Genomic DNA, 12,912 nt, shown 5'->3' with positions numbered 1-12,912 from the left:
AATCAAGAGTTTGTAAGTTAATATCTAAAATAGCAGAAGATGCTTCCAGAAGGGAATGAAGTTGGTTTTCTGGTGGCTGCAGGAATGTGTTCTGTACCTTGAGAGAGCACAAAGGAGAAGCCAGGGTGGTGGTTTTCATGCTGGATTTCAGCTGTTCAAGGCTGACGGGATGGGGCAGTGTGGTCTGCGTGTGCTGGAGGTTTCAATTCCCATTCTACCCTGTTTAGATCTAAAAATACCAGCGGAGTTTTCTTGGCATTTTCTTTTTCAGAAGAAACACAATGATTTCAAGCCTAGTGATCATCTTCTGCTACAACCCAAGTATGGGAGGGGAGGGGAAAAAAAAGGTCTCTTGGCAGCAGCGCTTTGGTGTGGGCTGTGAGCACTGGGTATTCTGGGGATGGGATTGAACGTTCCGGGCACCAGCTCCCATCCAGCAGCGTCAGGAGGTCCAGTTTTAGTGGGAAGATAAAAATAAAGATGGGAGTTTGACTGAGATTTTGCACTGCAGGAACGTTTCAGCACAGCCTCTTACCCAGGCGCATTTTCTCTGCCTTTAATGGTTGCCATGTGTGACTGCAACTTCACACCACCTCTTTTTTCACATCCAAAAAGAACCTGCTTCCTATCTTTTCCTCATCTTTGTTCCTGGCTTATGTGGTTTTCAGTTCTCGGTCTGAAACAGCAAGTGTGAGGGCAGGCAAGAGAAACAGCCCCACAGCGGTGCGTTCCCCTCTGCTGCCCTCTCACTGCTACTGTTTAATAGCAAACTGGGTCTTCCTTTGACTAACTGCAACTCTTTTTTTGTTCCCTCTTATGCCAGCATTTCATGCCTATGGAAAAGCAGGAAAAATGTTGGTGGAAACAAGGTAATCTGCTGCTTGTTTAAAGTGTGAATGGTTTGGTTTTCTTCAGGGACCACTGCTGTTCTTGTGGCTTTGCTGTGCTCTCCTTTCATACCCTCCTGCCTCCTCTGGTCCCAGAAGCCTTCCTTCCACCCAGAATTTGCACAAGAGCAAAGTGAGGTTCACTAAGCACAGCTCACAGGTATTGCCTTCAGCATATCCCACCCTCTTCCTGAGTGGAGGCAGGAGCACTTTCCATTGGGGAATGGATGCTGTGGGGGGAGAATCTTGTCTCTGTTTCAGGACAGACATGATGGGACATCCTTAGAACTGTCTTGCGCCCAGGCCAGTCAGTGCTGCTGGCTCCTTCCCTCTTCCCAGCTGCAAACTGCTGCACGACACTAAAAATACACAGAATACTTCTCAGATGTTGCTTGTCCGTGCAAGCAATTGCTGTAATTGCCCCGGGGATGTTATAATTGGAGCTGGGAGGGAAAGTGGCCCATGCAATCATGAGTGGGAGGAGAAGCAGCTCCTCGGACAATCTTTTCATTAAAGGGTGGTCCATTTTGTGGGAAGAAGTTTGAGAGCTGAGTTGGGATCGAGGCTTTCCTGGCAGCCCCCAGTGCGGGGCGTGGGGCTGAGAACCTCTTCTTGCTCATTCTTTTAAATGCTCTATTTTCCAAGACCTAGAGGGGGGTTTGCCATCTGCAGGGTTTGTTTTGCTGTGCCCCAAGCAGCAGTTAACCCCGTGCATGGGCTGGTACCAGAGCTACATCTTCCACCAGGATGTCCGGGGAGGATGGAGGTTCTCTGGGTTTTATTCTACTGGGGTTGAGGCAGAAGTGGGGGCCCTTCACAAGGGTGAGGATCAAAGCGTGGTCCCCCTTTCAGCCCCAGCACAGGCTGCTCATCCAGCTGTGGGAGCAAGCTGTGTCCCTCCAGACAGAAAACCTACTTAACTGCTGGTTGCCAAATGTGTTTTCAAGGTGGCTTCAGCAAAATTTGGGGTTGTCTCCATGGTGCCTTGCAGAAAGCTGTGTTGGAGGGTGGGTGTACACCAAAGCGAGGCACAGCTGAGCCTGCTGCACCTCTGAACACGAGGAAGTGACTGCATAAGATATTAAATTGCTTAAATGTTCCCTTTTAGCTGTTTCTGTTTAATTCTTACGGATGTTCCATCGCCACAGTCTCAGTTGCAGCAGTCCCAGGCCGTGTCTCCAGGTCTCTATGTTGCCTTAGCACTAACAAAGCCTCCTCCTCTCACGAGAGCTGCACAGAGTACAAATCCACTGGGAATGTGGCTGCTGACATGCCCGCTGGAGCAGGAGCTGCATCCCGGGGTTCTGCTCCGGCCTCCTCACCCGTGTGTGTTGTGTTGCTCTTGCAGCATGATTGGGCTGATGCTGGGGACGTGCATCGCTTTCTACGTGGTCATCGGTGATCTGGGCTCCAGCTTCTTCGCCCGCCTGCTTGGATTTCAGGTAAGTAAATCCTCACTGGGCCACCTCCCCAGTGCAGACAGTGGTCCCAGTTCTTCTTGCATGGAGCTGTGTGTGCTTTGACACAGCAGAGGGTGTCCTGCCTCGGCCGTGTGCTCAGCAGCCCATGAGGTGGTGTGTGGTGAGCTTTAATGGCAGAGCCTCGTGCAGAGAGCCTGGAGCTCTAAAGCCCTGGAAGCACAGACATATGGTGAACAAGCAGATGTGGAAAACCTCCAATGAGGCACTTCCAGCAAAGGAATTCTTTTTAACTTGGTCTCTCTTGATTCTGGAGCAGATTCCTGGGGGAGATGATGCTTCCTGTCCTAATTCCTGCCCCAGCATGTAGTAACAGCTGGTTCCTTGGTGGTTCCTCCGTCCAAGCTCGCACCCCCTTGCAGCCCTCTGGCTCAAGAGGGATTTTTTGTCCCGTCCCTTGCTGTTGCCTTGTGCCTGCGCCTCTTTAAGATAAAATAAGCTGTGGGATGAGCCTGGTGTTGACTCGACACACACAGCAGCAAGAGGTGCTCCTCCTGGACAGGAGGCTCTGCTGCTGCTCCTGGAGAGCTGTGAGCCAGGGTGTGAGTGCTCGGAGCCCTGCGGGGAAGCAAATGGACATGTGGAAGGGGCTTTGGCTGTTATCTGCTCCTCCTGATGCTGCTAAGCTCCGATTAAGGGCCTGTGAAGTTAAAAAGATGTGTTGTGGCTGCAGCCAAATGAGGTATTAAGTACTTCCAAGCATTTCGCAGTGTTCTGCTGTAATAAATACCACTGTGAGGTTTTGATTAATTTTCTGGGTTGGAATTTTGAAGTCTTCAATCTCCTATATCCCAATTAAGTTTAGTTTTTAATAGTTGCATGAAAATACCCAAATAGCTTGTGCAGGGTTGGCATTTAAACACCACCACCCTGCCACTTAGCATGGGTCTGCGTCCTGGCTTGTGCCAGCACCAGTGTGGCAGCAGGACCAGGGCAGGGATTGTCCCTCTGTGCTGGGCACTAGTGAGGCTGCACCTCGAATCCTGGGTTCAGTTTTGGGCCCCTCACTGCAAGAGAGACATTGAGGTGCTGGAGCGGGGCCAGAGATGTCTGGGTCTTGTGATGAGCGGCTGAAGAAACTGGAGTTGTTCAGCCTGGAGAAAAGGAGGCTCAGGGGAGACCATAATGCTCTCTGCAACTGCCTGACAGGAGGCTGCAGTGCAGTTGGGTCAGTCTCTTCTCCCAAGTAACAAGCAATAGGATGAGAGGAAACAGCCTCAAGTTGTGCCAGGGGATGTTTAGACTGAATATTAGGGAAAATCGCGTCACTAAGGGGCTGGCGAGCACTGGATCAGGCTGCCCAGGGCAGTGGGGGAGTCACCATGGAGGAATTTAACACATGGGTAGATGTGGTGCTTGGGGACGTGGGTTAGTGGTGGGCTGGGCTCTGCTGGGTTAGTGATTGGACTCGATGATCTTCAAGGTCTTTTCCGACCTAAACAATTGTGTGATTCAGTGACCTGTCACGCACTGAGCAGAGCAACAGTGGCACCCAGTGACTGTGTGAGCTAATCACAGAGCTAGCAAGGAGACAGCCCTCAGCATCGAGTCGTGCAATACCTACAGAAGCAGAACCTCACGTTTGAAATCCACCCTGGCTTTGCATTGCTTCTCACACTGGAGGAATTAACCATGTTGGGGTTTGGGGGTGTTTTAGTATCCCCCGTGCTCCAGTTCTTCACAAGGTCCCTTTTCCAGGTATCGGGTAGTTTCCGGATAATCCTGCTCTTTGCTGTCTCCTTCTGCATTGTGCTTCCATTGAGCCTCCAGAGGAACATGATGGCCTCCATACAGTCCTTCAGTGCCATGGCTCTCATCTTCTACACGGTGTTCATGTTCGTGGTGAGTATTGACGTTGGGAATGCTGTTTTCCTAGGGTTTGAACACAGATATTCCCACTGGAGCAGCCTGCAGGTGCCAGCCTCAAGTTTAAAATGTCCTTTCTGATAATGAGTGCTGCTGGTGCTGGGCATTACGAGTAAGTGGGGTGCCCACGAGCTGGTGGAGGTGGGGAGGTGCAGCCTGTAGAAGCTGGCCAGTGGGCCTGTAAGCTATTATGCTGTGGTGGCACAAATAATAAGCAGCCACAAATTGAGTTGTGGTTTGTTCTGCTTGTTGGTGTCTTGCAATTGAAGGCTCTGAACTTGGAATCAAAGGATGGAAGATGTGGGGAAGAGTGGCTGGAACCAGAAGGACTTTCATCATGTGTTAGTGTTTGGCCTTGAAAACCTCAGTGCTTCTGATGTGTAGGGGGAAGGCAGCTCTCGTGAAGGACTCAAGCGTGTACTTTGCATGCTTCTCTGCAGCTGATGGGTAATGGCTTTCAGGCTGCAAATTTGATGTTAGACACCAGCACTTCTCTTTCTTGAGCACTGAGTGCTTCATAAAGCCTGCAGTCTGGTACGTGGCCTGTGCTTGTTCTTGGAGGCCTTTATTGCTGAGGTGGAGGATTCTTGACCATTTAGGTTAAGCAGGGTAAGCTGAGTGTTACCTAAAGCCAGCCCTGTTTAGCTTGGCCAAGCCCCACTGCACAGCACCATTTAGTGAGAGCTGGAGACTCTCATTTGCTTTTTAACAACTTCAGCCTCTCCTCACACACGCTCATGTGCTTTGCTCGTGGAGCCCCAGCCCTGTCCCTCCCACATTTCAGGGCTGGGATGGCTGAAGCCAAGGGAGGTGTGGAAATCCTTTCCAGCTCACTGTTCTTCAGCAGGTTGTGCTGGGTCACGCTCCTGAGCTGCCCTGTGAGGAGGCTGGGATGGAAACTGGGCGTTTCACACGGGAGCTGTGTTCCAGCAGTTGTGCCTTTAAGAAAAGCACACCACTTTGTGAGAGTTGGCTGCACAAAGCCTGATCTCGGGGGATGAGAGAACCCCCATTCAGGGCATGTTATAAACAGGCATTCAGACATATTTACCTTCTGTTTCCTGTGCAGCCCAGTGCTGGCCACTTTCCCTGTCAACAGCGAAGGAGCTGCCCTGGCCTCGCCTGGGTGCCTCGCTCCCCCGTTTCCCTGCAGTTTATCCTTGGCTTTGGTGAGCTGCTGGTGTTAAATGGCTCTGGAGCAGCAGTGTGCAGGTGGGGTCCTGTTGTAGGGGCCTGTGTCTCCCTCCTCTGCACAGGATTCCCCAAGGCAGATGTCGCTTCCCGTTAGGATTGAAATCTTGTTTCATAAAGTGCAAAAGAAAGGGCTGGGAACAATAAAATTCTCACAGTGAAATGTGTCAGTGGAAATGGTCCCACCCTGGAGTGTGCTGCGATGTCTGATGGCATCAAACAAGGGAGGGAATGTCACAGGTCTTCTAAATCCAGCTGAGACCCTCGGTGGCAGGGGGCTTGGGGGCCTGCAGGGACCTTCCATTAGGCCTGTGGGTGGGATGGGAGCTTGACTCGCAGGGATGGGCTGTGCTGGGCAGCGTGAGCGGCACCACAGCGCTGCTGCTCCGAGGTTGTTTGGGGTTGGGGCTTAACCCCTTTTCCTTCTCTTGCTGCAGATTGTGCTGTCATCCTTCAAGCACGGCCTCTTCAGCGGGCAGTGGCTGCAGCGAGTGAGCTACATGCGCTGGGAGGGCATTTTCCGCTGCATCCCCATCTTTGGCATGTCCTTTGCCTGTCAGTCGTAAGTACCTGCTGCTCCTGCTCCTGCAGCCGTGGTGCACTGAGGTTGTGTGAGGGCAGAGGGTCACCGGGACAGATACCATCTGGTTTCCTCTCTTCTTTCAATCAGAATCTCTCAGAGCCCACTGAAGAACAGCATCTTGTTCAGTTGTGACCCTTTGGTTACCTGCATGGGGGAGGGAGTTACAGTTCACTTGGAAGTTACTGTACTCAAGAGCATCTGGGCGAGGCACGTCCTCGGTGTAACACACGTTCTGGTGCAGCTGCATAAGTGATGCATTTCCCTTGTTCCTCGAAGGGGATGTTTCAGTGCCAGGCCAGGCAGTGGCTGCAGGGCTCCCTGCAGGGCAGTGTGTGCTCCTGCCTGCTCTCTGCTTCCCCAGTCTCTTCGAGAGCCCTCAGAAGATCACACAGACGTTGACTTTGGAGACTTGTTCATGTGTTTCCAGTTGCCTGCTTTTAATGAGGGCTTCCACTGGCATGTGGAGGGACGTGGTGGCAGACCAGGCTGTTTTCACGCGTCCAGCAGCATTACCCTCTGCCCCAAACCAGCAAGTGAGCAATACGTGCCTGGCCAGGATGGTGACACTCTTGAAATAGAAGAGTAACTCCAAATGTGGACAGGGAAAAGACCATCCTCGTTTGGAAGGCTGGCAGAGTTGGGCTTTCCCCCCTGTAGCTCTAGCAAACGGGTAGCATTGCCAACAGTAAATGAATGTGACAGATAAAATTTGCTCAGACTGCTGTGTTTACACCCACATGCGAGTTCCAAATCATCATTTTCCACTTATTGGCTCTCTTGGCAGTTTGGTTCCTACCCGAACACGCTCCAGTCTTGCTGTTTAATGTCTCCATTACAACTGGCGAAGGGAATTGTTCTCATTTGCAGCTTTACCTTGTTAACATTTTAGAGTTTGTAAATTCCAGTGTTTTTTCCTTATGGTAGCCACACGGTGCCCAGCACAGTTTTGCTGGGAGCTGGAAATGCAGGGGAGGAGTTTGTCTGGACCAGTGTGCACTTACCTAAATACAGGCTCCACTACAGCACTTCTGTGGCAAGCTGAACCTAAAGCTATGTGTTTTTGCCAAGCATCAGGGCATTTGATTCTAGCACTATGCTTCTAGCTTGAAAAACGTGGCCCTGCTTTACTTGTGAGTACCATACCTTTTAAAAGCTATCCTCTTGTTGCTGAAGTTGCAAAGTAGGTCACTCCTCTACAGTGATGTAGCATGGAAATCTGCTGTGGAACTGGGACCATGAGGGCTGCAGGGCTGCCTCTGCTGCAGCCTGCTTGTGTGACCCTGGCCAAGTCACTGAACCCTCTAATTAAAGAGGAGGCAGTAGAGCTTTCCAGGAGAAAACTGATTTCTGGAGTTGGCCATTCTGGTGCAGATGGGTGCAAAACCACTGAATGATAAAAGTCAGGTGTTGTTTGTGGCTTCTGTAGCATCAGTCCTCTGCGGGCTGGGTTAGTGCTGAGCTCAGGGAGCCTGTACACGGTGGTCCTGACAGTGGAGGTGGAGAACAGCAGCTCTGAGTTAGCTCTGGTCATCCCTGAAGCAAGGCTGCTCTTAACACTTGTGCTGACTTGCCTGTGCCCTCTTTGAGGTGCAGTGTAGCAGATAACACGAGGAGGGGTCCCTGATCCTTCACTGGCCTTCCCTGCAGTCATTTTGCTTACAAATAAACCCTGCGCCTGTCAGGACACGCTGCCTGTTGCACACTTGTCCTCTCGCTCTGCCTGGAGCGGTGGCGGTGCTCAGTTAGGTGACTGCAGGAGGCTTTGCAGGGCACTTTTCCTTTGTGCAGAACCATTTGACATTAAGGGATTAAGGTTTAAGGATTTTTGTGCTTTGCCTCAGCTTGACACTTTCTGGTAATGGTTTCAGTGCCCAGTGGAGCTGGGGATACCCCTTCCCATCGAACCCGATGCTCCCCCTTTCTCAGAGTTACTTCACTAACACGAAGCCAGGATGTAGCCACTTGAATTGAAGTAATAAGAGGTTAATGAGTCACTAAAACATGCACCTGATGTCAAAAAGTACCTTCCAAGTGTGTGGACACCCCGAATCCCGGGTGATGGGCACTCCCAGCTTTCTATGCATCCAGCAGCAGCAGCGCTGAAACACGACAGGCGCTGCATTTCCTTCTGTTTAACTTCTCTTTTAGTCACTGTGATGCTCTAACCTTCTTCCTGCTTTTACTCTGTAAACACTGCGTTGCTTTAATTATCAGCCTGGAGAGCTCCAAGAACAATAATCTCCAATGCTCTGCCTGGCCTGGAGCCACTGGTGTTTCACTGGAACAAACGGTCATTCATTGTGCAACACTTTTGAACCAAAATGTTTACATCACACGTTTAGCTCCACGTGGTGGGGCGGGGAGAGCAGGAGTATTTTTGCAACACTTAAAGTTATGAGTGTTCTGAAATCTCTTGGCATTAGCAGTATAAATTGTGGCATAGCAGCGAGTGTTTATGCTCCATAGGGGGAAGGTGTCAGGGATTCTTTGCTGCTGGGCTGAGGCAGAATGTGCTGGAGCTGGGGTTTGCTCTCTCTGTGCAGAAGGTTTCCTTAAATAATTTACCCTTTTCTACAGTCAGGTCTTGCCTACCTATGACAGCTTGGATGAGCCGTCTGTTAAAATCATGAGCTCCATCTTTGCTTCTTCCCTAAACGTGGTCACCACCTTTTACATCGCGGTAAGAACCTTCTCCTTCTCTTTCCTTGCCGGAAGTCACGCTCTGGAGGGGCAATGGGGATGATGATTTATCTCCAGTTGGGGCTGGTTCCTGCTTGTCTCTATGTACTCTGAAAGAGCAGTCGTTTTGCTGAGAGCAAAGTTAGATGGGAGATGAGGAACCAAACAGTGCAGGAGGCCTTTGGGGAATGCACATTTTGAGCATGGCACATTTCCTTGGGTGAAGGTGGAGCAGAGACCCAGCTCCTCATGCACGTCAGCCCACTGTCTGCCTTCCAGGGCCCAGCCTGGAGCTGGAGGTGCTGCCCAGTGCTCAGGAGAGCTTCTTTCAGCCCATTGCAGTTGGAAAGATGTGGAGGAATTTATGCCTCATAAAGCACCAGTTAATAAAACAGAGTTAATAATTCCTGAGACGAGCCTGGCCTGGTGAGCTGGGCTGCTGGGGGGGTCATTACAGCCCCTTTCTTGTTGGAGGGGACTGGTCCATGGGCCTGGCAGTGAGCAGAGCGTTGGTGCTCCCTCACTGCAACGTCCTCTGTGAAAGTCCCCTGTATTTGGTGAGAAACTTGCCTCTGCTTTTAGAAGGCTCCACAGTTCATTAACTGTTTGGGGGTGCTGCAGCAGGTTGCATGTGGAGGTGGCTTCACACTCCCTCCTTGACTGGTCCTAATTCCTGGGAAGTCTCTGTCCTCTGCCCTTGGCAGAGCAGGTATGAATGTGCTTTGGTGTCAAACCCCGTCTGCTCACCTCCCCTCCTGCCGCACAGGTGGGCTTCTTTGGCTACGTGAGTTACACTGAAGCCATTGCTGGGAACGTCCTAATGAACTTCCCTTCCAACCTGGTGACGGAGATGATCCGAGTGGGATTCATGATGTCTGTAGCTGTGGGGTTTCCCATGATGATCCTCCCGTGCAGGCAGGCGCTGAACACCCTTCTCTTTGAGCAGCAGGTAAGAGCCTCCTGTGTGGCCGGGAGCAGCTTGGTGTGCACCTCTGAAACTTGCTTTTTGACCCTCTGCCTTCTGCTGCTGGCCTGGGCTACAAACGTGCCTTGGTTCTGGGACACTCTGACGACTGCCTGTGTCTGACGTGGGGTAGGTACGTACTGTGCAGAGGGACAAGCCCTTGACCCACACTGAAATCGTAGGTGCCTGGTGTGTGGTGAGAGTGCAGCAGGAGCCCTGTGGCACTCTGTAAATCCTGCTCTGCAGAATGGTGAATCTCGGGGACTTTGAGGTCCTTGTCCTGCCTGCAGAGGAATTCCATGGGCAGCAGTGCTGGGGTTGTGAGTCTGATGCCTGCTCTTGCTCTGCTGCTCCCCAAGTCCTGTGGCTGGTGCTTCCCTGCTCCTCTGGGGATTCTGGCTCTCGTGCAGAAGTGTTACACAGATCAGAGCCGAGCAGCCTCTCCCCCTCAGAAAGAGGGAGAAATGTGCTTTTGGAAACAGAGGAGCCTCCTTATTTCCTGCTGCTCCAGCTGGCATCCTTTAGCTGGCCAACTCGATCTTGCTTTGCATTTAGCTTAAGCTTCTGTTCCTGGCCTCAGAGCTCAGCCCAGCCTCATTTCTTCTTGCTTCTGTGTGTGCCTGCTCATTTCTGCTCTGTAATTACTACTCTCATCCTTGCACCTTTGTCAGGAGCCCCCTGAGCATCCTTCTCCCCTCTGGGTTCAGATGTCCCCTTCCTCCTGCGCCTGCCCTGGTGCCGAAGCCGACGATGGAATACAGCCCTCTCCCACACGTTCACCTTTCCCAGGGTCAGATCTTCAGACAGCCTTTGTGACTATAGTTGGTCTGTCTGATTTAGACTGTAAGTCCCTTGTGGCAGTAGCGTGTTCTCCTCTGTGTATTGTACGGCACTGAGCATGCCGATGGTATTCAGTAAATAACAGTAAGAGATTGTGGGAATGTTCTGAGGCCTTTGTGTATCTGCATAAATAGAAACCTCTTAGGGCAGGAAATAAAACTTGAGCAATTTATAGCTCTAAATCCTGCCACTTCTGCCTGTGAGAAGCCCCCGGCTCTTTTCTCACGTCGGGAGGGCCTGAGGATGGGGGAAGATGATCAGTGAAAGCCAGTGGGTGCAGAGCAGTGAGCACTGGAAGCACTTGGGAAGGTTTTGGTTCTTGCCTGGGCTCAGCTCTGTGGGCTCTGAACATGTCACTTGTGCTTTCCTCTCCCATCTGTGCAGCGAGGAGAGAAGGGACCCGCTGGTTCTCCAGGGCACGTGGGTTTGCTGGGTCCTCTGCACTTCCTGCTCGGAGTGTGGGGATGGGATGGGAAGCTGAGGGCATCTGGAGACCCTCCTGCATCAGCAGCTCCCCAGCAGCACCCATCCTCCTCTCTGCCATCCATCAAGCTGGTACATGTGGGGTAACGTGGTGGGAATGGCTCCTGGAGGTGTTGGGGGACACCTTGCCACAGCAAACCCCTGCCTCGCTCTCCCTCCTGCCTCCTCGGCTGCTTTCTCATGCCCTTGGCCTTGGGGTGGCTGGACAAGGCTGGGCACTGGCACAGGGTCTGGGATACAGCTGCACAGGTCACATCTGGGGCAGGATGGGAGCAGCAGCTTTGGCTCCGTGCCCCCCATGACTCTCATTTGGAAGGTTCAGTTGCGGTTGCATGTTAAAACTGCTCAACCATGTCTAAGAGCCCCCCCAGCACTCACCTCTGGAGACCATAGCACGGAGGTGGTGAAGCTGCTGGGGTAACTGCTTAGGAACTGTGGGGTCGTGATGCAGGAGCTAAACTCATTTTCCCTCTCCCACCTTTTCCAGCAGAAAGATGGTACCTTTGCTGCAGGGGGTTACATGCCCCCGCTGCGGTTCAAAGTCCTGACAATGGCTGTTGTGTTTGGAACCATGGTAGGAGGCATCATGATCCCAAACGGTGAGTGAGGAGCTGGGGACAAGCTGGGGACAAGCTGGGTTGGCTGCGTTCTCTGCTCTCTTTGCTTTGCTTCTCTGGTGGGGTGACCAAGCTGCCCGGGGGCTCTGGCAGCCACATTGTGCTGCTGCTCCAGCAGCTCTGGAAGGATCTTTGCTGACTTCTCCTCTTCTTCATCAGTGGAAACTGTCCTGGGCCTGACGGGTGCTACGATGGGAAGCCTCATTTGTTTTATCTGCCCAGCTCTTATTTACAAGAAGATCCACAAGAATGCACTTTGTTCACAGGTCAGTGCTGATGCTGCTTGACATCCCCCTCAGCCCTCTGCAGAGCCTGGGAATGTAGTTAATTTGGCTGCTCAGCACCTCCTGCAGCCTCCCCCTCCAGTCTGCCCCGTACAGGTGGGAGCTGTTCTGGTCAGCTGCTCTGAGCAGCGTCACTTACAGAATCCTTTAGGTTGGTAAAGACCTTTAAATTCATCAAGTCCAACCATTCCCCCAGGACTAAAGGGGGTGCAGACCACAGAGGAGCTGCTGGCTCAGTGTATGTGCCCTGTGCTGGAACACCGGCTCTTTCTGTCCCTCCAGCAGCAAGTGAAGCATTCATTTGGTGCATAAAATACTGCATCTGGTGGGCTTCAGGTTCTGTACCCCCAGAATGGGAAATCCAGGCAGCCTGTAAAACCTTGACGGGCCTTTACATCCCAACCTGCCTGGGCTGGGTAAAGCAAACACAGCTTCTCAGCGGTGCGGTTCGTGCTGCTGACCCTCAGCTCTGCTTTGAACCAAAGTACCAATAAAAGGGAACACACACGGAGGTGTTGCTCCAGGATTTGTACAAAATTGGGGTCATTGGGAGGCTGTTAGAAATTCAGCTTTTCCTTTTGCTCCAGTTTGAATTGGCCTCCTCGGAGACTGAAACAAAGTGGCTCTTTGCTAGGCTCAATCTCTCTTCTACTGCAAATACAGCGCTTTGTGGGGCTGAAATTAGCATGTTGTGGGGTTGTTTTTTCTAACAATAACTTAATCCGCTGCCTTTTAGCAGGGCTCTGCCCCAGTGTTACCAGTCACGACAGCGCTGGGCTGGGAACAAGGTTTGCAGCAAAGTGCAGAGTCAGCAGGGGGAGAGCAGGACATTCGTGTGGGTCCTCCGGAGCTAATGGCTTTTTCTGTGTTTAATGACTTGTGGCTTTGCAAATGCACATGAAGGTTTGAAGCAGGGTGTGTATTTTTTCTTTCCCTGTGCTTTCTCTGACCCAAGGAAATAGTCCAACTTTCCAGCTCTCACTCGGAATCGTGGCACTTTGCTCCGAAGTCCTTTGACTGAAAGCCGGAGCAGGAGCCGG

At 51.9% G+C, this 12,912-nt stretch overlaps 1 protein-coding gene across 1 annotated transcript in view; it reads left to right on the top strand.

Annotated features, from left to right (window-relative positions):
• Nucleotides 1-823: 823 nt before the first annotated feature.
• Nucleotides 824-12,912, top strand: part of SLC38A10 (solute carrier family 38, member 10) — a gene marked incomplete at both ends in the record, with an annotated part of 16,503 nt that continues 4,414 nt past the window's right edge. The window contains 8 exons of the mRNA XM_010014690.1: nucleotides 824-869; nucleotides 2,236-2,329; nucleotides 4,064-4,207; nucleotides 5,860-5,984; nucleotides 8,583-8,685; nucleotides 9,451-9,633; nucleotides 11,459-11,570; nucleotides 11,748-11,854. Coding sequence (XP_010012992.1) covers nucleotides 824-869; nucleotides 2,236-2,329; nucleotides 4,064-4,207; nucleotides 5,860-5,984; nucleotides 8,583-8,685; nucleotides 9,451-9,633; nucleotides 11,459-11,570; nucleotides 11,748-11,854 — 914 coding nt within the window. The remainder of the gene's footprint in view (nucleotides 870-2,235; nucleotides 2,330-4,063; nucleotides 4,208-5,859; nucleotides 5,985-8,582; nucleotides 8,686-9,450; nucleotides 9,634-11,458; nucleotides 11,571-11,747; nucleotides 11,855-12,912) is intronic.

The sequence above is a fragment of the Nestor notabilis genome, unplaced genomic scaffold, assembly GCF_000696875.1.
Source record: "Nestor notabilis isolate BGI_N333 unplaced genomic scaffold, ASM69687v1 scaffold7675, whole genome shotgun sequence".
Lineage (NCBI taxonomy): Eukaryota > Metazoa > Chordata > Aves > Psittaciformes > Psittacidae > Nestor > Nestor notabilis.
The sequence above is the reverse complement of the archived record's forward strand: the minus strand, read 5'-3'. Positions and strand labels throughout refer to the sequence as shown.